The 21,904-nt window shown below is 34.2% G+C and overlaps 1 protein-coding gene across 4 annotated transcripts in view; it reads left to right on the top strand.

Moving 5' to 3' along the window:
- Positions 1 to 21,904, top strand: part of LanA (laminin subunit alpha) — a 101,360-nt gene that overhangs the window by 79,085 nt on the left and 371 nt on the right. The window contains exons 45-59 of one of the 4 annotated variants that reach the window (XM_068349821.1): positions 774 to 1,064; positions 1,474 to 1,642; positions 2,420 to 2,575; positions 3,617 to 3,841; positions 4,474 to 4,693; positions 6,643 to 6,742; positions 8,012 to 8,253; positions 10,254 to 10,460; positions 10,824 to 10,928; positions 13,336 to 13,365; positions 17,436 to 17,602; positions 17,991 to 18,173; positions 19,739 to 19,958; positions 20,488 to 20,715; positions 21,137 to 21,904. The exon at positions 21,137 to 21,904 is cut by the window's right edge and continues 370 nt beyond it. In XM_068349821.1, coding sequence (XP_068205922.1) covers positions 774 to 1,064; positions 1,474 to 1,642; positions 2,420 to 2,575; positions 3,617 to 3,841; positions 4,474 to 4,693; positions 6,643 to 6,742; positions 8,012 to 8,253; positions 10,254 to 10,460; positions 10,824 to 10,928; positions 13,336 to 13,365; positions 17,436 to 17,602; positions 17,991 to 18,173; positions 19,739 to 19,958; positions 20,488 to 20,715; positions 21,137 to 21,402 — 2,809 coding nt within the window. In that variant the 3' untranslated portion in view covers positions 21,403 to 21,904. The remainder of the gene's footprint in view (positions 1 to 773; positions 1,065 to 1,473; positions 1,643 to 2,419; positions 2,576 to 3,616; positions 3,842 to 4,473; positions 4,694 to 6,642; positions 6,743 to 8,011; positions 8,254 to 10,253; positions 10,461 to 10,823; positions 10,929 to 13,335; positions 13,366 to 17,435; positions 17,603 to 17,990; positions 18,174 to 19,738; positions 19,959 to 20,487; positions 20,716 to 21,136) is intronic. The other 3 variants (XM_068349823.1, XM_068349822.1, XM_068349824.1) reach the window with 3 other exon arrangements.

Raw genomic sequence — 21,904 nt, 5'->3', positions numbered from 1 at the left:
AGCTCACCATGACTTTAACATCCATTTTTTGCTTCAATTTCAAATTACATTTGCCTTTAAATTGCTCACCATGACTTGAACATCTATTTATTGCTTCAGTTTCAATTTACGTTTGCCTTTAAATAGCTCACTATGGTTTAAACATCTATTTATTGCTACAGTTTCAAATTACCTTTTGGCTTTAAATTGTTCACTATGACTTGAACATTGCTTCTTCAGTTTCAAATTACATTTTGCCTTTAACTCTTGTTCACCGTGACTTAAACATCTATTTATTGCTCCAGTTTCAATTATTATTCCTTCAGTTTCAAATTATTTTTGTTTTCATTTAAATAATTTAGCTCACCATGACTTAAACATCTATTTATTGCTTCAGTTTCAAATTACCTTTTGCCTTTAAATAGCTCACCATGATTTAAACATCTATTTATTGCTTTAGTTTCAAATTACCTTTTGCCTTTAAATAGCTCACCATGATTTAAACATCTATTTATTTCTTTAGTTTCAAATTACCTTTTGCCTTTAAATAGCTCACCATGATTTAAACATCTATTTATTGCTTTAGTTTCAAATTACCTTTTGCCTTTAAATAGCCCACCATAATTTAAACACACCTATCTATTGCTTCAGTTTCAAATTACGTTTGCCTTTAAAAAGCTCACCATGACTTAAAATCTGTTTGTTGATCCAGTTTCAATTATTATTGCTTAAGTTTCAAATTACGTTTGCCTTTAAATAGCTCACCATGATTTAAACACATCTATTTTTCCCAGGACTGGCAAAGTGGTCAAGTTATCCATCGAACGTGAAGTGGACGGTGAGATCGACTCCCGCTCCGTGGAGGAAGTTCTGCCCGGGCGCTTCTCAGTCTTCAACTTGGATCCGAAAGTCTCCAAGATCTTCGTCGGAGGTATTCCTCCGGGGGTGGAAGTGGACAAGTCGATCAGAAGCACTTCATTCTTTGGACAAATAGAGGATCTGAGGATTAATGACCGGCCAATTGGCCTTTGGAATTTCATACATAATGGAACGAATAATATTGAACAGAGAGGTGCTCTAGAAAGGTAAGTTAGATACAGATGTTTAATTCTAGATTCTTCTTCTTCTTCTTCTTCTTCTTCTTCTTCTTATTATTATTATTATTATTATTAGCAAGATTATTGAAATTATTTTTATTACTGTTATTGAAATTATCATTAATATTAAAATTATGAAAATTTTTATTCATATAAATTATTATGATTATTTACTTCACACTAATCGGAGAAACATTGGAATGGAAACCGAGATTTCATTAGATTCTTTGGATCGAAGTCTCATATAGTATTTTATAGAAAATTATATCTGTAAATAATTAAAAATGGAATACTTTATAGAAAATTGTATCTATAAATCCTTTGAAATAGAGTATATTAGAAAATTAGTTCTATAATCTTCTCACACTACAGCATTTCAAAAACAATTACCTTTCAGAGATAAACTCGTCGATCTGAAACCCGTCACTGGTTTACGATTTGATGGCAATGGATATGCTGCCCTTGACACGCGCAATGGCTACCGATTCCAGAAGCTCTTCGATATACAGATGGACTTCAAGACCTTCGCCGAGGACGGAATTCTATTCATGATAGTTAGCAAGAACGTAAGTACAACAATGAGTCAAATATTAAGAATTCTAGGACAAATTACAATAGTTGGAGAGCCATACCACGTATCTATTTACAGTTTTTGAAGTATAACTTATTGTTATAGTTGATTTCATAATTGTGCCTGGCTAGTACAGTGCTAACGTGTCCCCCTAGAATTCGCATGGCAGTAGATCGATCCCAGCCCAGGACTGTGAGTTTAAGCTGTTTACTGGCGAGGCCACTGCTGTGGTTGGGCACCACAGTGGGGTGTTGGGCTTGCCTGGCTGACATTCTAGTCAGCATCTATTCTGATAAAACTCGAACTGAAACCAGCCATCTTTAACTTAACATAATGCAACTAGCCTCCTGGCTGGTACAGTAGTAACGTGTTTGCCTAGCATTCGCATGGCAGCAGATCGATCCCAGCTCATGATCATTAGTTTAAGCTTTTTACTGGGGAGGCCACTGCTGTGTTTGGATACCATCAATGGGGGTTGGGCTTGCCCGGCTGACATTCTGGCGAGCATCTATTCTGAGGAAACTGGAACTGAAACTAAATGAGATACCTTTACCTTTCAATAAAGGCACAATGTGAAGAAATGGGGGCTGTGAGTTTAAGCTGTTTACTGGGGAGGCCACTGCTGTGTTTGGACACCATAAAGAGGGTTTGGGCTTGCCTGGCTGATATTCTGGTGAACATCTATTCTGATGAAACTAGAACTGAAATCAGACATTTACCTTTCAATAATGGCATAATGTAAAGAAATTAATATTATCCACTTTTCCTACAGGAGCAGTTTATGAGCGTCTCACTGGAAGAAGGTCACGTGATCTTCCAGTATGACCTGGGAACTGGCAGTGCAACCATAAGATCAGAAAATACTTACAATGATGGACAGTGGCATCATGTCGAAGTTGCCAGGCAACAGAGTAATGGTGTCCTAAAGGTACGTTTATCAATACATTAAGATACACAATTTTCCATGTATGTGTGATAAATAAAATAACCCACAATTTATGAAAAATTTATATTTATTGAGCTTTCGAAGGGACCATCTCCCTTCCTCTTCAGAAAACTAAATTTTGTTTTCTGAAGAGGAAGGGAGAGGGTCCCTTCGAAAGCTCAATAAATTCAATTTTTTTTTTCATAAATTGTGGGTTATTATGCTTATTAATTGGTCTACAGAGTAAATTGACAATTGGTTTTAATCAGAGCCTTTAGTTATTTTTTAAAATATCTACTGCATTTTTCATATCAATGAAGTGTTAAAACGACAATATTTAGGACATAATCTTCAACAGTATAAATTTGGCCTTTTTTCATATTACTGAAATGTTAAAAGAACAAGTATTTAGGACACGATCTCCAACACCTGTATGAATTTGACACTTTTTCATATTACTGAAGTAAGAAAAAAAAATTGGGTATAATCTCCAAAAACTGTATAAATTTGAATTATTTTATATTACTGAAATGTTAAAACAAGTATTTAGGACATAATCTCCAAAAACTATATAAATTTGGCATTTTTTCATATTACTGAAATTTTAAAAAGAGAAATATTTGGGTATGATCTCCAAAAAATGTATAAATTTGAAATTTTTTATATTACTGAAATGTTAAAACGATAAATGTTTATGACACAATCTCCAATATCTATAAATTTGGCATTTTTTCATATTACTGAAATGTTAAAACAAGTATTTAGGGTACAATATCCAAAAACTATATAGATTTATAATTTTTTCATGCTACTGAAATGTTAAAACAAGTATTTAGGACATAATCTCGAAAAACTATATAAATTTGGCATTTTTTCATGTTACTGAAATGTTAAAACAAGTATTTAGGACATAATCTCCAAAAACTATATAAATTTGGCATTTTTTTCATATTACTGAAATGTTAAAACAATAAGGGCATAATCTCCAACAACTGTAACAGCTTCTTCCCAACAATAAATGACGATTTCTTATCCCTTTCACAGATAAACCAAGAGACCATCCAAGGAAAATCTGCAGGCAACGCGAAGCAATTCAGAGATATCCCAGAGGTCATGTACTTCGGTGGCTATCCAGGAGAACATGATTTTACCGACATCACCAATGATGATTTCAACGGCTGCATGGACAATGTCGTCTTGTCTTCGGTTAATGTAGATCTGACAAAGAGCACAGAATCTCTTGGTACTGTGCCAGGATGTCCAATTCAGGTAAGGTCACTGCAACATTAGGCTCAAATTTTCATTGGTAAATTATACTTTGTTTCTGTCTTTACTTTTTACTTTAAGGGCTGCTTTTCTGGTCCTATACAGCAGGGGAACCCTACTCTCTATAGGACCTTCCCAGTCATTTTATCATGTTTGTTCCAAAGCATTCAACAATTCGAACTGCATATTTCTCATTTATTATCAAATCCACACTGTCGAAGTTCATAGAGAACAAGAAAGTCTTCAGTTTCCTATTGAAAGCCTTTATATCTTTAGTCTTTCAGATGTCTAGTGGGAGCTTATTATATAGTCTTGGGGCCTCATATTTAAAGGCTCTAAAGCCTACAGTAGACATATATCTAGGTTCCAATCATTTGAAACCGTCTGTCACTATTGTCGTGTCAATACAATTTGTTGGGTGCACAATATGTAGCAATTCTCTTAGATATTTGACGTCTGGTTCTGATAACTTGATAGGTTATTTTACTTATTTTAAACTCAATTCTTGCTTTAATAGGCAGCCAGTCTAAATCAATTAGTACAGGAGTGATCCTTTCTCGGGGTTTGGACACCTTTTATCAGTCTTGAAGGAGAAACATCAAAAATAGCCTGGATAACATTAATTCTGATTTCAGGTGGCAAGTCTAGTTTCCTTTGACTCCGAGGCACCTGGCTACGTCATGTACGACAGCCCCGAGGGAAGCGGTTTGCAGCTCGTCTTCAAATTCAAGACGGATCAGCCAGATGGAATGATATTCTACGCTTCAACAGCTGATCAGAGCAGCTACCTTTCACTCTCCATGGCTGAGAGTGCGCTCATTCTCAGAGCTTTCCCAGGAGGAGAGCTTACCACTGGTAATTTACAGAAGTTGTTTCTAGTGAAAGCAAGCTTTAAGAGGAGTGATATTGTTATCTGAAATTTTTCAGTTTAGATTTGATAATGATGCCCTTAAGAAAACATAGATAAGGCCCCTCTTCCACAAAATTCAATACAGTATAAGTATATCAGAAGCTGTTTCTTATAGAAGCAAGCTATAAGAGGAGTGATATTGTCATCTGGAGTTATTCAGTTTAGATTTGATAATGATTCCCTTAAGAAAACCTAGATAAGGCCCCTCTTCCACAAAATTAAATATAAGTATATTTCTCCTTGAATTGTTTCTTAAATTCGATAGCTTGCTGGCCCTTAAAAAAAGCTAGATAATGTCCCTCTTCCACAAAATTTCTAATAATAAGACTTTAATATTAGAATATTTCTCCTTCAATTTTTCATAAATTGTTACTCTGTAAGAGAACCTCGGTAAGGTCTGTCTTTCACAAAAATAGCTATAATGAAGACTTCAATATCAAAATATTTCTCCTTGAATTTTTCATAAATTTGATATCTTGCTGACCCTTAAAAAAAGCTAGATAAGGTCCCTCTTCCACAAAATTACTATTAATAAGACTTCAATATTAGAATATTTCTCTTTGAATATTTCATAAATTCAATAGCTTGCCGATCCTTAAGAATAGCTAGATAAGGTCCCTTTACCACAAAATTGTAATTATTAAGACTTCAATATTCAAAATTGCTCCTTGAATTTTTCATAAATTGCTAACCCGTAAGAAAACCTCGTTAAGGTCCCTCTTCCGCAAAATTGCTAATAATTAAGACTTCAATATTGAAATATTTCTCCTTGAATTTCTCATTAATTCGATTGCTTGGTGACCCTTAAGAAAATCTAGATAAACTCTATCTTTCACAAAAATTAAAATTATTATTTCAATATTAAAATATCTCTCTTGAATTTTTCATAACTTTCTTTATACAGATTTACACACACACACAAAAAAAAAAAAACACTTCAGACAAGGTTTATCAATTGGTAGTTAAAAAGTCTGTTGTAATATATTATATTTCAATAAATTTAATTTAATGAAGTCAACAATTTTATGCAATGCTTTAAAATCAATGTCTAGAAATTTCTTATCCTTTGCTTGTGTTATTCCTTCGACTGGCCAGTCAGTACTGTATTGAAACCTCTCTCTGGTTACGGCTCATTTTTTCTTTGCTATACATACACCGAATAGTCTGGCCTATCCTTTCCACATTCTCCTGTGTCCTCATACACCTGCCAACACTGAGATTACCAAACAATTTTTCTTCGCTGAAGGTATTAACTACTGCAATGTGGCTACTTTCCTCTTGGTAACTGTAGAAAAGACTCTTTAGCTGTGGTAAGCAGCTCTTCTAGGAGAAGGACACTCCAAAATCAAAATATTGTTTTCTAGTCATGGGCAGTGCCATAGCCACTGTACCATGGTCTTCCACTGTCTTGGGGTAGAGTTCTCTTGCTTAAGGGTACACTCAGGCACACTATTCTATCTTATTTTTCTTCCTCTTGTTTTATGAAGTTTTTATAGTTTGAATATGAAAGATCTAATTTACTCTTCTTACTGTTCTTAAAGTAGTTTATATTAATTGTTCATTATTTTTTTTGTAGTTTGTGTATTTCCTTGTTTCCTTTCCTCACTGAGCTATTTTTCCCTGTTGGAGCCCTTAGGCTAATAGCATCTTGCTTTTTCAACTAGGGTTGTAGCTTAGCTTATAATAATAATAATAATAATAATAATAATAATAATAATAATGGTAATAATAATAATAATGATAATAATAATAATAATAATATCAATAATAATATTAATAATGATACTACTACTACTACTACTACTACTGCTACTACTACTACTACTACTACTAATAATAATAATAATAATAATAATAGATAATAATGATAATAATAATAATAATAATATTTCAGGTTCATTTGACAAGTACAATGACAGTGAATGGCACGTTGTCATTGCAACACGGGAACACAATGTCCTTCGCCTCGACATTGATGATTACAAATCTTACAAGTAAGTTATATCTTCATGTTCTTAACAGCTTTTATGTAGTTAATGGGTTAATTATTAACTCTGTAGAAAGTTATTTAGCTCTGTCAACTGTCTTTATAGAATTAACAGTTTTTATGTAGTTAATGGGTTAATTATTAACTCTGTAGAAAGTTATTTAGCTCTGACATCTGGCTTTATGGTCTTAACAGTTTTTATGTAGTTGAAGGGTTAATTATTAACTCTGTAGAAAGTTATTTAGCTCTGACATCTGTCTCTATGGTATTAACAGTTTTTATGTAGTTGATGGGTTAATTATTAACTCTTTAGGAAGTTATTTAACTCTGACGTCTGTCTGTATGGTCTTAACAGTTTTTATATAGTTGATGGGTTAATTATCAACTCTGTAGAAAGTTATTTAGCTCTGTCAACTGATTAAAAACAAGTGCAGCTCGGAGTTCATGCTCATAACTTTCCAGAATTTTTCTATTGTCAAAGATTAGGTCATGTTATAGCTTTTGAAAAGGTAAGGGGTACATTTGTAAATGAAAGATTCTTGTCAATACTGATATAAAGGATTTTATATAAGACTAGGAGCAATTTGTATAAGTCTTTCTTCATAGTTTATATATGAAAGACCCATTTTGATGTAAGGATATTTTATATTTGTTATTCATTATTTCTCACATATCGTTTACTTGTTTCCTTTCCTCACTGGGATAGTTTTCCTGTTGGACCCCTAGGGCTTGTAGCATCCGACTTTTACAACTATGGTTGTAGCTTAGCTAGTAATAATAATAATAATAATAATAATAATAATGATAATAATAATAATAATAAAAGCATTGCCGTAGGAATTCTGTATCAAAATCATCTTAATCTTAGCATTTGCATTTTCCAAATTTATCAGTAAATTTTATTGATTATCAACTAACGAGAGAGAGATTTTATCCGGAGATCATACTGTGTTGTGTAATCATTAGTACTATTATTATTAGCTGAGCTACAACCCTAGTTGGAAAAGCAGGATGTTATAAGCCCAAGGGCTCCAATAAGGATAAATAGCCCAGTAAGGAAAGGAAATAAGGAAATAAATAAACTAAGTGAGAAGTGATGAATAATTAAGATAAAATACTTTAAGAACAGTAGCAACATTAAAACATATTTTTCATATATAAATTATTAAAAAGACTTACGTCAGCCTGTTCAACTTAAAGAAGTAAAAAGAAATATTTGCTGCAAGTTTGAACTTTTGAAGTTTTACTGATTTAACCGATTCATTATCATTCACAGGGTGGATGTGCAAAAAAGAGCCGTCCAGCTTGATGGTCCGGTATTCTTTGGAGGTGTACCAGACACATACAGCATTGCAGCTGCAGCATCTGCAACCGATACTAACTTCTTCGGCTGCATTGGCGATGCTACACTCAATGGCCGCATCGTCAACTTTGCTCAGAGCACAGATCGCCCAAGAGCCCTCTTACAGAAGTGCTCTATATTTAGAAGCGCAGGATTCTTCCAAACGCCATCCTTTGGTATGATCAAACTAAAACAGTTTCTTAGATATAAAAATGAAGAGAATTGCTAAATTTTGGGCACTTTGGGATACATGATGTGTTTGTTCGTGGCATGATAGGCCTATGGGTAGAGAATTGGTTTGTAATAACTATTTTCATCTAGATATACAGTAAAAATCAAAGGATTTGCTAAATTTGTGGCATTTTGGGCTACATGGCGTGTTTGTTCGTGGCATGATAAGCCTATGAATAATGTATAGAGATAAAAAGAAATGGTCTACAAGAACAATTTTCGTGGCATGATAGGCTTATGGAGATAGTATAGAGATAACAAGAAATGGTCTATAATAACGATTTTCGTGGCATGATAGGTCTATGGATAATGTTTAGAGATAAAGAGAAATGATCTATAAAAAGGTTTTCAACGTCACTACAAATTAATCATGTATATATACTATAGAGAGAGTCTGCCTGAAAATATTTGGCATTTGAAAGGAGAGTTTAGCTTTCTGGAATGAAGAAAAAGGCACAAAAACAGAGCAGATTTAAAGTAAATTCACTAATTTGGCATCACTGCATATAGAAAGTGTAAACGAATGATTGTAAATCTGATGTTTGTTTCAATATACCAGTAATATTTGTAACAGAGCACAGCAAATGGCCAAAATTCAGCTCTTTCATGACAAGAGATGTGATAAAGAAGAAAGGAAAATCATAAGCAGGCCCAAGCATTATGCATGTAATAAAGATTTTTTTGTAGTTAAAAGATTTTTCAGTTATGGTGCTATAATTCATATTTAGTTATTTCTAATTTGCATAAATGGGAGCTTGCGCAGCAAATAAATAGCCATTTTTGCCTTGTTGCATATAGATAAGTATTCATTTTGAATAAATGTTTTAGAAATATAAGTGAAACCGTTATAAGCATAGTGCATGACCATTTAGTGACCAGTCGTTTTTCAAAATAGTATTGCAATTCTTCAAAATTTGTGTAGTTAAGTGCTGAGTTAAATTTGTTCGTTTCCATCCCCATGTTGTTTATTTTGACAGGTAACTGTTTTTTTTTAGTTCTTTGAAGTCAACATTATTTTTATGCATGGTCTGGGTGTTATTTACAATGGGTATCTGATAAATTCAAGACATGTTCAAATCATACCAAGGACTCACCAATCACTAAAGACTGAATATTTTGAGGAAGCTGATTTGAAATTTATAACGATTCTTAAAATAGTTTTAGTTAGACCAAGAAAACTATGGCAACAGGATAAGAAATATTATGTAGGATTTGAGTGTTTTCTGATACGTTTTATGCTATATTTTATATTATTTTAGGACGTAGTATACTTACTATCAGAGTAGAACAATGAAGTGGTTTCTTATACAAGATTATGATGCATTACAAAATAGATTGTGTCCATATTTTAAAATCCCAAGCTAATGTTTACATTCTTGTGTATTTTCTTCCCAGTTTCATTCATTTATTCAATACGTTTTGACTCTATTATACAAATTCTGTTCTTAATATAAATCTATTTCTTAGATAGTTTATTCTGCTAAGTATCAAGTACGGTTTAATATCTGTGAGTGGTTGGTTTCATATTTCCCAATGCTCCATAGCTAAAGGAGTAGAGACTGTTAGATCTAGCTTGTGACTCCCAAATGAAGGTAATGGAATGTTTTGCAACTTGAAACGTAATATCGTAACATTTGATAATGTCCAGTAGTCAGCCTTCACATATAGGCTTACAAAATTTAGCCAGCGGTGTAAGATGTATTCTATTATCCTTTTTAGTAATGATTTGATGATTTATCACTTGGTCAGCCGGCCTGTCTTAAACGTTCTCTGAAATGAATTTATAGAACGAATTTACGCAAAATTATATGTCTGCTTTTGATGTGAATTTTCCTAACATGTGAAATGCTGATTGCTTTAACTGTATGTATCCTAAACGTCTCTCTTCCATCAATAAATACTGACATGGCTGCTCGTTGCTTAAACTGTGGACTTGAAATTACAGAAAGAAGAAGAAATCACACAGACGTCGTGGACGTGCCCATCATAGCACGTGGAACCTTGCCTCCGGTGGACATAGAGTCAGACTACGATTATGTCACAACCCAAATGTCCGTCGATAGTTTTGAGGATTACTCACAGTCACGTAGACCACCCATCATCCCAGTAACCTTGAATCCTCCTACTTCCACCTTAACATACACCTTTACCGGTAAAGTAGTGGTTCACAATTCTAACCTGGTATAGTATCAGGACCATTTATGTTTTTTCCTTACTGTTTATTTTTTTTTTCAACTACTAATTCATACTAAAAAGATTGTAAACTCACAAATTTAGTTATTTTTACCAGTATATAGTTGTATTTTTATATCCCATGTAACTTATAGAGCAAATTTCATGTTTGTGAATCCATGTTTTGAAACACTCAACAGCTCAGAGAGTGGCTTGCTGTTCCCTAGACACCACCGACATCCTAATCATGATTTTAAAGAAGTTCACTGCTAGCGAAAAGAAAATCTCAAGTATCATTACTTAATTAAGATATCGTTACTATTTTCACTTTCATCTTCCACAGAGGAAACTCGTTCACCTGTTTCACAGCCCATCTTAAGAGACAGCTGTGCCCTTCCCATTGAGCCAGCAACTGAAGAAATTGATGAAACGTCTGGGTTCAGATTTGGTAAGTTCACCGCTCCTCTTTGTATCTTGTTTGTATTAAATTCAGAACTGTATATAAACGAATAAGAAATGATCTTATTACCTATACAGTAAGTCCTCAAGTTACAAACAACCCCAACTGAAATTATATTTCAGATATTGTATTAAATTTCATATATTGTAATAAGATAAAGAAATATTGTAATAAAACAATATCTTATCATAAAATACAGCAAGCAAAATGATATTTGCAGTAACCTGATATTTATTTCATATGAAATTGGACTATGATGACTTTTGTAGCTGTAACTTGAGAACCTTCTGTATACTATATAAAATATAACTACCATAAGTAAAACATGAGTCCTATTCAAGCATGAGTCTAATGAGCTATGGTAGATGTACATAAATCATTTTGAATGTTTCGCTTTTCTTCTCAGGGATCATGTTTTTAAAAATGCTGTAAGCCTACACTTTGCTTTAATTGCTTTTAAGGCTTTTATAAAAATTCCTGTGATATAAATGGTTCAAGCGTTCAGTAAATAAAAATAATGATTAATGAAGGTATAAGGTTTAATGAAATGGAAATAAAAATGTATTTATTATCGAAGCTGTTCAAAATTGAGTTTGAATAAACAGCAAGAAAAGCAGCAGTATAAATAGAGAATATTCATTTATGGGGGACAAACTGGTTAGAACTTCTGGGCAAGATAGAATACCAAATCTGAAAATAAGAATAGAGAGCTTGAAGTTAAGAATACTATCAGTATCAACCTTATTACCAGACAAATGAGCTGCACCATTTATGAATCCATTCGTTTAATTGGTAAGGACAGCACCAAGGCTAGAGGACACCCATTTTTTTCGAGAAGTTCGTTATACCCTTCTCAAGTGAGATGATTAACTGACAAATCAGGAATTGCATTGTAGTAATGAAATAGGGCTATCATATTAACTTTAATCTATATTCAAAAGTCTTGTGTATTAAATGGTGTAGGCAGAAATTGAAAGGCAAGGATAAGCTACCTGGAGCCTTGCTCCAAAGTGAACAGATATTACAGAGAGACCCCTTACCAAGCAAAAGAAATTTAGATACACTATTATGATTATGAATGATGAGAATCAGTCTGCTAATTATGATTGGAACATTTAGCAGTTCATTGTTCAAGCTAGAGAAAAGTAGCGTTAATTAAAAACTTGTCCACCTCATCAGTTAGTCAGAAACTCAGAATATTCATGGAGTTACTCTAATCTTTCTTGATGAACAGAATAGCCAAGAGGAATCCTTATATATATCCTGTTGTGAAAGTCATAGACTTACATCAAGTTTGGTCAGTGAAATACAATGTAGCAACTGATTTTGTAATTACTAGAATTAAAATCATAAAACAAAACTAAAGAAGAGAATATAAACTAATCAAAATCTTACCATCCTTTGGAAATTCTCTGTCTCTCATGTAGAGAATTTTTAAAGATTGACTTGGGTCGAAAATAATATTAATTTTTGGTGATTGGTTGATTGATTTGAGGATTTCTGGCATCCTGACATCTAAGGTAATTGACGCCGATAATTTTTTGATGATTACCTGTAAAAATTAATAAACCTTGCAGTTAGATTTATATCCTGAGACAAACATAAATCTTTGCTTCCGTAGATGTAAGACATTGCTTAAGAAGCTTCCGAATTTTGATGCATCGCTACATAAAATGTTTAGATTTGACCCTTTCTGAAACAGTTGTTTCATTTGGAAAATTTGTTTTCAATTTAGCCGGAACTTATACAGTTATAATAATATTTCAAGTTTAATCAAGCAATATGCTGTATTGGGCTTATTACCTTATCCTTTTTATCATAATTTCCTTTTTCGTTAAAATATGCATAAAATGTACCTTTCGAATTAAAATTAAAAACGCCAATTATTGCTTCTAAAGCACTGTCCACACGATCGAGCATGCCCGACGGGCAAACAGTGATACCTGGCCATAATAGTTAGTGAAAATGAGGGTTGATGATGTCAGAAGCGGGAAAACTAAAGACAGGGATCTGGCAACACTGTATGATGCCAGATCCCTGCCTGTGGTTTGCCCGCTTCTGACGTCATTAACCCTCAGTCTTGCTAACTATTGTGGTCTGGTATCACTGTTAGCCCGTCGTGCGTGCTCGATCGTGTGGACAAGGCTTAAACATGACAACCCCCTCCATGACTACCATAAAACGTCTAAATTCTCAAAAAAAGTGCTATGTTAAATAAACCAGCTTTAAAGCCCTTACGAAGTAAGGTAATTGCACACTGTACACTGAATGCATACTCTCACAACTTTATGTACAATATCGCAATAAAAACGTACTTTTCATTTTGATGACTCATCACCGTAAATTGTAAATATTTGAAAATGTCCAGTGTTATTTAGTTATTTTTACTTCCTAGATCCTGTTTACTCTGGTGGATATACCTTTGGTGAGTTTTATGAGTTAAGTTTGTCTTTGGAATTAACTGGTGTGCAATTTATAGCCTCTGCGCACCGCCATGGACGTTGCATTTCTGTCGCTCTGTGCTTCAATTGTATTGCCGTAGTTCTGTGATTCAACCCTTTAAGAAGCAAAGTATGCGTTTCTCTATTATAATACAGTTTAGCATTATATGAATTTGCATTGTCAGTTTTTGTTAAAGAACTTCAGATTAGCTTTAGTCATTCAGAAGTACGAAGTAACTACAGATTAGCTTTTGTCGATTGAAAGTACAAAGCAACTACAGATTAGCTTTTATCAATCAGAAGTACAAAGTAACTACAGATTAACTTTTGTCATTCAGAAGTGCAAAGACACTACAGATTAGTTTTTGTCAATCAGAAGTAAAAAGTAACAACAGATTAGCTTTTGTCAGTCAGAAGTACAAAGTAACTACAGATTAGCTTTTGTCAATCAGAAGTACAGAGCCAGAAGGAATGCCATCCATGTTGTGTTTGATGATGCATAAATTATCTTGACGATTCCGTCAAGACTGCAGTTGGTGTCTGGTTTGATTTTGCATGATGAATTAGTCATTTATTTACAAGGATGTATCTAAAGACTATTAAACAATCCTCAGGCATCAGTAAAGCATATAAAACCCTTGGGCTGAAGAAACATCTTTTGCCTTCTTCCTTGAAACTCTAGAGGAAATCCCTACCTTAGTATAGTCGCTGCAAAGATTCCGGGTGAAAGAAGCCCCACCAACTGATGACGTCACAGCCAATCACGTTGTTTCCACCGTTAGCAGCAGTCGCAATACATCATCTTACAAATTTCAAACTATACATCACCTTACAAATTTCACACTATACACCATCTTATAAATTTCAAACTATACAACATCTTACAAATTTCAAACTAAACACCATCTTACAAATTTCAAACTATACATCCTCTTACAAATTTCAAACTGTACTAACTTATAATGTGTTATGACCACTGTTAATGCATAAGACAACATGATTGGTTATGACATCATCAGGAGGGTGGGCTTATTTTGCCCGGAATCTTTGCAGCGACTTTAGTGCATAGCAAGTTTTCTCTACAATTGGCGATCTTTTCTGTTATGAGAAAATTTGTAAATATATTTTGCGTTTCTATAAAGCATGGTTTGTTTATGGAATTCCTTTACAAACACATTTGGAATTGTGCTTCCCTTCCCCAATACTTGAATTATGATTGCATTACACACCTTTGGTCTACATGATGACTTGCTTTTCAAGGTTGTGACATCTGTATTGAAATGTAAATACCTGCCTCGATTTTTTCATTTGCAAGACATGAATGAAGTCATGGCTAATTCATTTTTGGATTTTTATGAAATATGAAAAAAAGCAGCACACATACTGACTGATAGCTTTTGTCGGGATGCAAATTCAGTCGAAACAACTTCTCATGACAATTTCCAGGAGAACTGGTCAAGGTATTCTCCACAGTCATACGATGTACCATATTTCACAAAAGTAACGTTAATGTGTGGTGTAAAAAATTGCTAGATGAACAGAATGACACATGCTGCCTAATTACTCATCATCTCGGTAGGGTTGGTATGCGCGATTAACCGTCTTAGACGCTATTGCTCCTAAGCAAAACAAAATGTGGCTCTAGACATCCATCAATAATCGACACAAATATATATATATATATATATATATATATATATATATATATATATATGTATGTATTTATATATATATGTGTGTATGTGCTACTAGTCCATTGCAACAAAGGCCTCAGACATTCCCTTCCACTTGCTTCTGTTTTTGGTCTTTTTGTGCCAGAAAACACCCGCAAACTTTCTTAGTTCATCAATCCATCGTCTTCTCTTCCTTCCCCTGCTTCGTTACAATCTCTAGGGAACAATTTTGTTATTCTTAACTCCATCTATTGCCTTTCATTCTCATTATATGTCCTGCTCTCATCCATTTCTTTTTTTACATGTTATTAGAATATCCTCTACTTTTGAGCAACACACACACACACACACACACATATATATATATATATATATATATATATATATATATATATATATATATATATATATATATATATATGTATATATGTATATATATATATATGTATATATATATATATATATATATATATATATATATATATATATACTATAACTGTTCGGTAATATCTAGGCTACTCTTTGTTAAACAATAAAAACCATTACAGAAACGTGCTGAAATGGATCCTGAAAAACAGTAACAACAATGGACTGAGTTGCCATAGTCTAATATTTGTAAAACCAAAGCCAATCAACGAATATATTACGCATTTTCATATCACAGCCACATGAAATATATCTACGTAGCACGGCAGAGTATATTACTATCCAACAATATACTCGCCAACAATCAGGCCAACCACTTTTTTTCTCAATTCACGCAACATGTTTCAAATAACATCGTCCGGTGTGTTAGGTTAGGCAGTTTTTGTAACGTTACTTTTGGGAGCTATTGTACAACTCGTATATTTTCAATTGGCTAATAGTAATCACTAATAAACACGATGATGGTATTGATAATTAAAAACCTTATCCTGTAAATTAAATAAAACTAAATGCAATCATGTATTCTGCCGTTATTCTGCAGAAGACGGACAGTACTATGAGGGGAGAGGATATGTAACGGCTCCTCACCTATGCTTCTCCCTAGATTCCTAGACTGGGTTAAGTCTGTTAGGGGTGCAGATGTCTATGGTTATCTACGGATACGTCCCTGATTATACACGATATCTTCGGATAGTCGTTCCGGGGGTTAGAACCCCGTGATACCTGACGGTAATTCTCTTGTAATATCACTCGCAGAAATATTATATAGTAGGAAGCTGGCGGAATGAACTTCCATCAGGACGACATGGTTATCTCACCCATAAATAGATTTTCCCTACGTCAAAATCCGTTTAATAGCAATCTGACCTAAAACTGTATTCTGCTGTTATTCTGCAAATTCATATTGTAGAACATAGATCCTCACTTGAAACCTTTCTTAGAAATTTGACCTAAAACTGTAATTCATTTTCGTGTGATTAACAGATCAGTAGGAGATTAAAACTGACCACAATCAGATTAATCGAATAGTATACTTATCATCTATAATCAGGTCCATTAGGAAATTTATCTCATGTCTTTGATGCGTGGAGTTTTAAAAGATGCTATCACTGTAACGTCGTAGTTTAGAGAGTATTTAATCATATGTTACACAAATTTTTCTTTGAAAATTTACAAGTATTAAAATTTTGTCGATGTCAAGGTACAGAAATAAATAAAAAAAATAATCTGCTTTAGATATTTTCTACCTAATAGAGATAACATTTAGAAATATAGTTTTGACATCTTTTTGATGAAAAGGTACAATTTTTTTTATTATGAAATACAATCTGCTGCAGATATTTTCTACCTAATAAAGAGACAGTTTAGAAATACAGTATTGACATCTTTTCAATGAAAAGGTACAAAATTTTAAAAATATTTCAAAGAGATACAGTTTAGAAATACAGTATTGACATCTTTCCAATGAAAAGGTGCAAAAATAAAATCAGAAAAAAAAATATATAGAATCTGCTGGAGATATTTTCTACCTAATAGAGATAAAATTTCGAAATACAGTATCAACTTTTCAATGAAAAGGTACAAAATTTTAAAATATATTTTGAAATACAATATGCGGGAGATATTTTCTACCTAATAAAGAGATACAGTTTGGAAATACAGTATTGACATCTTTTCACTGAAAAAGTAAAATTTTCTTTTATTATGAAATACAATCTGCTTGAGATATTTCCTACCTAATAAAGAGAGATAAGATTGAGAAGTAGTGTTGACATTTTTTTCAATGGAAAGGTACAAAGATGAAAAAGAAATATATTTAGAAATACAGTATTGACATCTTTTCACTGAAAAGGTATAAAATTTTTAAAAAAGATTATGAAATACAATGTTACTGATATATTCTACCAAACAAAAAGAGACCCCTGATCAGCAAAAACTCTCTACAATTTTTACAGGAAGCAAAAGGTTCAGCCGCATTGAGTTCGCTCAACTGCCTGACAATCCTCGCGCAGATTTCAAATTTTCATTTGATATGAAGACAAAAGCTATTGAGGGCATCATATTCTATGGTTCCAGTAGTACACATAGAGATTATATCACATTCTATCTCAAGGATGGCAAGGTAAGGTGGATTTTCCATTTGTTTCTTTTTTTGTGTCCTTTACTGGTATAGACTCATCAGTTAGTTATTATTATGGCTATTATTACTAGCCAAGCTACAACCCTAGTTGGAAAAGCAAGATGCTATAAGCCCAAGGGCCTCAACAGGGAAAAATAGCCCAGTGAGGGAAGGAAATATCCCTTGTTGGAGCCTTTGGCTTATAGCATCCTGCTTTTCCAGTAAGGGATGTAGCCTAGTTAGTAGTAGTAGTAGTAGTAGTAGTAGTAATAATAATAATGATAATAATAATAATAATAACAACAACAACAACAACAACAACAACAATAATAATAACAGACGTAGATCTAAACAAAACACTAATTGAAGAACCTTTTAATGTTTTCCACAGCTGGTGTTCAGCTACAATGCAGGTGATGGCGCAGCGCTGGCCAGAGCAATCCAGCCTGTCAATGACGGCCAGTGGCATACAGTCATCGTAGAGAGACGCCAAGATAATGGTGTTCTATACGTCGACGGTTATCCTGTGGCTAATGGTACAGGCAAAGGCGAATCCAAGTTTATTGACTTGGAGGTAAGAACTTCCTTAATTTTTTTTTATTGTAGATTTTTATAAACGCCCTATGTGGGTCAATTGTGAATCTTCTGATGTTATTACTCATCTACTTTTTATCAGTGAAGTGTAAACAGATATTTTTCTATGATTAGATGTTAGTTTGGTTCACGTCTTACTGAAATTTATGACCATAATATTTGATATCTCTATTGTATCAGACAGTCTTCTTTTGGCAAGCCTGTGGTTTTAAAGTTCACTCGGGAGTGGCAAAGGCAAGGAACAGGACAATTCCCTAAAGACTGACATTATATACATATGGTCAGCGCCCAAGCCCCCCCCCCCCCTCTATTAAGCTAGGAACAGGGAGGGCTAGGCAATGGCTGCTGATGACTCAGCAAGTAGAACTATTGGCTCCCCCAAACCCCACATCTCAAGCTCACAAGGATGGTGTGGTTACACACACACTACTAGAAACTATTGAGCCGAACCTGGGTTTAAACTTCCGTCCAACATATTGCAAGACAGGGACGTTCCAATAGATATGATTAATTGAACCATTACAAAAAAGGAGTGCGCTATAGATCCAAAGTATAGATGCAACCGTCAGCAATGAATGGGGCTAGTGCCGTCAAAGAATCTGACACCCGTCAGGGTCTTTGCAGCATTCCTTCGGCCCCTGGCAGCACTAGCTCTATGTCATCGTACCTACATAACTGTTCCTGCTTACTTTTAAATTAGTGTAACTGCAGTGTTTTCACCCAGTTGCACTTAGGAGCTGAATTGTCTCACAGGCCCCAGAACAAGGTTATATAGTCCAAATTCAAATAATATGAGCTTATATAACTGTCAGTATAGAGTATATTTCCAACCATAAGGCTCAGAAGTATCAACTAGCTGACACTGCACTACCGTCCAAAATGTCTCGAAAACTAGGGCCGAGCTCTCTTTTGTAAGGTGGCTAACTTAAAAAAACTTATATGTGGTTTTATTTTAATTTGGTATTGTTTCGGTCATTAAAGCTAAATTCTATCAAATCAGAATCAACTTCTCATACAGGCCATGACATACTTAGCAGTGAATTAATTGCGAGCTAAATTCTGAATAGTATTCCGCTATGTGATGTTTGAATCATCTATGCGTGGGGTTAGAGAGGTAGTTTATATCAATAAAACATGTGTTTTTCCCTTATTCATTTGCAGGATTAAATGTCTTACTATATTAGAGTTGAACAATATGTTTTGACAAGTTGGTGAGAGTAGGGAGAAGCTATCTAAATTGGTTACAGCAGTGTAATATCTGTTTTGATTATTATTGTCTGAACCAAGATAATTTTCCATAACCTCAATTGGATCTAAAATCCTTCAGTAGGGTCTGAATAAAATATTAGGAAAAGTAAAGTTCAGCCTTACTTACGGACCATCACTCATCTCTGAAAAGCACAGGGCCCTCTTGGATAATACCTAGTACATCTAAGATAATGTGTTCTAAAAAGACAATGGTTTGTATCCACTAAACATTATTTTACTTCAAGAGTTATGAAATCAGTTATAACCTCTAATTACAGTTCAAAATTGTCCTTACAGCCACCATACTACTATGGAGGACTTAATCCAGAAGTCACCGAAATGGTTCGTCAGAATACAGAAAATACAGAATTGTCATTCAACGGATGCCTAAGAAACATTCGAATGAACAATAATCGTCTGGGTGGTAAACACGAAGCTCACAGCTTGAACCGCTGTTCTGACAAAGTTGAACCTGGCGTCTTCTTCGGGGAAGGCCTTCGTTCACACGTCATTCTTAGTAAGTTCTTCCTTATTCATTGATATTTCCAGTACTTATTTTGATTTTCCTAATGAAGTAATACCTATAGTGAATATTTTACATTAGAAATACTGTATGCTCATAAAACAAAAGAGGTAGTGAAGTATATCTCCTGGTATCAGAGTACCAGCAGATTTTCTTTTTTGATGCTGTAAGAAAACTTTAATTGCTTCATATAAATGCTTTAAAGCACTGACTAGGACTCACCAGAACAAAAATTATTTTGAATTGAGTAGTTATTGTTTTGGTCCATCCAATGATATATTTGAGCCCGGAAAAGACTAGGCAACTATCTGTGAGACCCAGAAGGGTTTGATGCATCCTAGTATATCGCTCCAATGTTGTATCCACTGCATAGCCGGCCTGGTTAGATTCTCAGAGATCCAAATCTGAACATGCATAGATTGGTCCCTGCTCATATACCAAAGTATCAAATGGTGATGTAACACTTTTGAAAAAAGCCAATTGAATTTAAGGATTTTTAAATGTTCCCATGACATTATTTCAGATAAACGCTTCAGTGTTGGTCGCGTGTTTGAAATGTCCCTTGACATCAAACCAAGAAAGAACAGTGGCGTCATAATGTCTGTGCATGGTCGACGAGATTTCGTCTTGCTCCAGCTTAAAGATGGCGCCATCGAGTTCAGTGTCGACAATGGCAAAGGCGTCATAACTGCGAAGTACTCATTGCCATCTCCTTGGATGATATGCGATGGAGAATGGCATACAATTCAAGGTACTGTACTGTACAGTGATTATTTTTTTGTAGTAGCATTGAATTAGAATTTTGATTGCATTAGATTTTTAGAGAATTCATTCCTTATATTTACTGACTTGTGATTAAGTTTAATAATTTTTCAATAATGTACAGTTGACACAGGAATTCCTGGTACATCTCGCTCTGAGGTAGTGCACCCAAACACACCATTACCGCGCGGCGGGTTACTGTGTTTAGCCTAGCCCACCACCTCACAATTTCTCCTTGCGCTATCTGTTTGGTTACCCGCCGCGAAGTAAGGACCTGACAGATGCACTTCTACGGAGCTAGTTGTGCCAGGGACCCTTATGTCAGACTGTACATCTCCAGCAAGTGGCTCTTTTGGTTTTATATAAAAATTTATCTAATTTTTATACTATGTACAATCTTGCATCTACAGTTATCAAGACCAAGAACTTGGCCATGCTTGTGGTGGACGGCATCTCCACGAATCCCGTCAAGGGCAAGATAGGAGCGACCTCAACGGACACCAAGCATCCCTTGTTCCTGGGCTCACAGCCTCGCATATCCGCGAGGCGCGGAGAGGCCACGGATGAGAAGTTCGTCGGCTGCGTCAGGCATCTTTCGATCAAGAACGACCCGGCTGATCTGGCGTTCGCCACCTTCGTTGGAAATGTGGATGCTGGATCATGTCCAACTATATAAAGCGTCTTGTTTTTTGTGTATTATTTGCAATGTGGTGTTTATGTTGTACCAACTTTTAGTATCCATCAAAAACTTTCTTTTATGAGTATAATATTAAACCAGCCTTTCATTAAACTGGGTATAGAATGAATAAATGTATAACTATACAATGTTTTAGATTATTTCAAGATATGGGAGAAAGACATTAACATATCTATTCAGCCAACTGAATAAATGTATAACTATACAATGTTTTAGTTTACTTGTTTTCAGTCATTTAAATTCTAGATATGTAAGAAAGCTATTAACATATCCATCAAAAACTGTCTTTTTTTTCAAGTTCAAACATTTTTTAATGAGCACAATATTAAGCCAACCTTTCATAAAACTCGGTGTAAAATGAATAAATGTATAACTATACAATGTTTTAGTTCATTTATTTTTTTTGTTTCAGTCATTCATATTCTAGATACAGGAGAAAGGCATTAACATATTCATCAACAACTGTTGTTTAATTAAAAAA

The sequence above is a fragment of the Palaemon carinicauda genome, chromosome 26 (assembly GCF_036898095.1).
Source record: "Palaemon carinicauda isolate YSFRI2023 chromosome 26, ASM3689809v2, whole genome shotgun sequence".
NCBI classification, from domain to species: Eukaryota; Metazoa; Arthropoda; class Malacostraca; order Decapoda; family Palaemonidae; genus Palaemon; species Palaemon carinicauda.
Note: the sequence above shows the minus strand (reverse complement) of the source record. Positions and strands in the feature narration are given on the sequence as shown.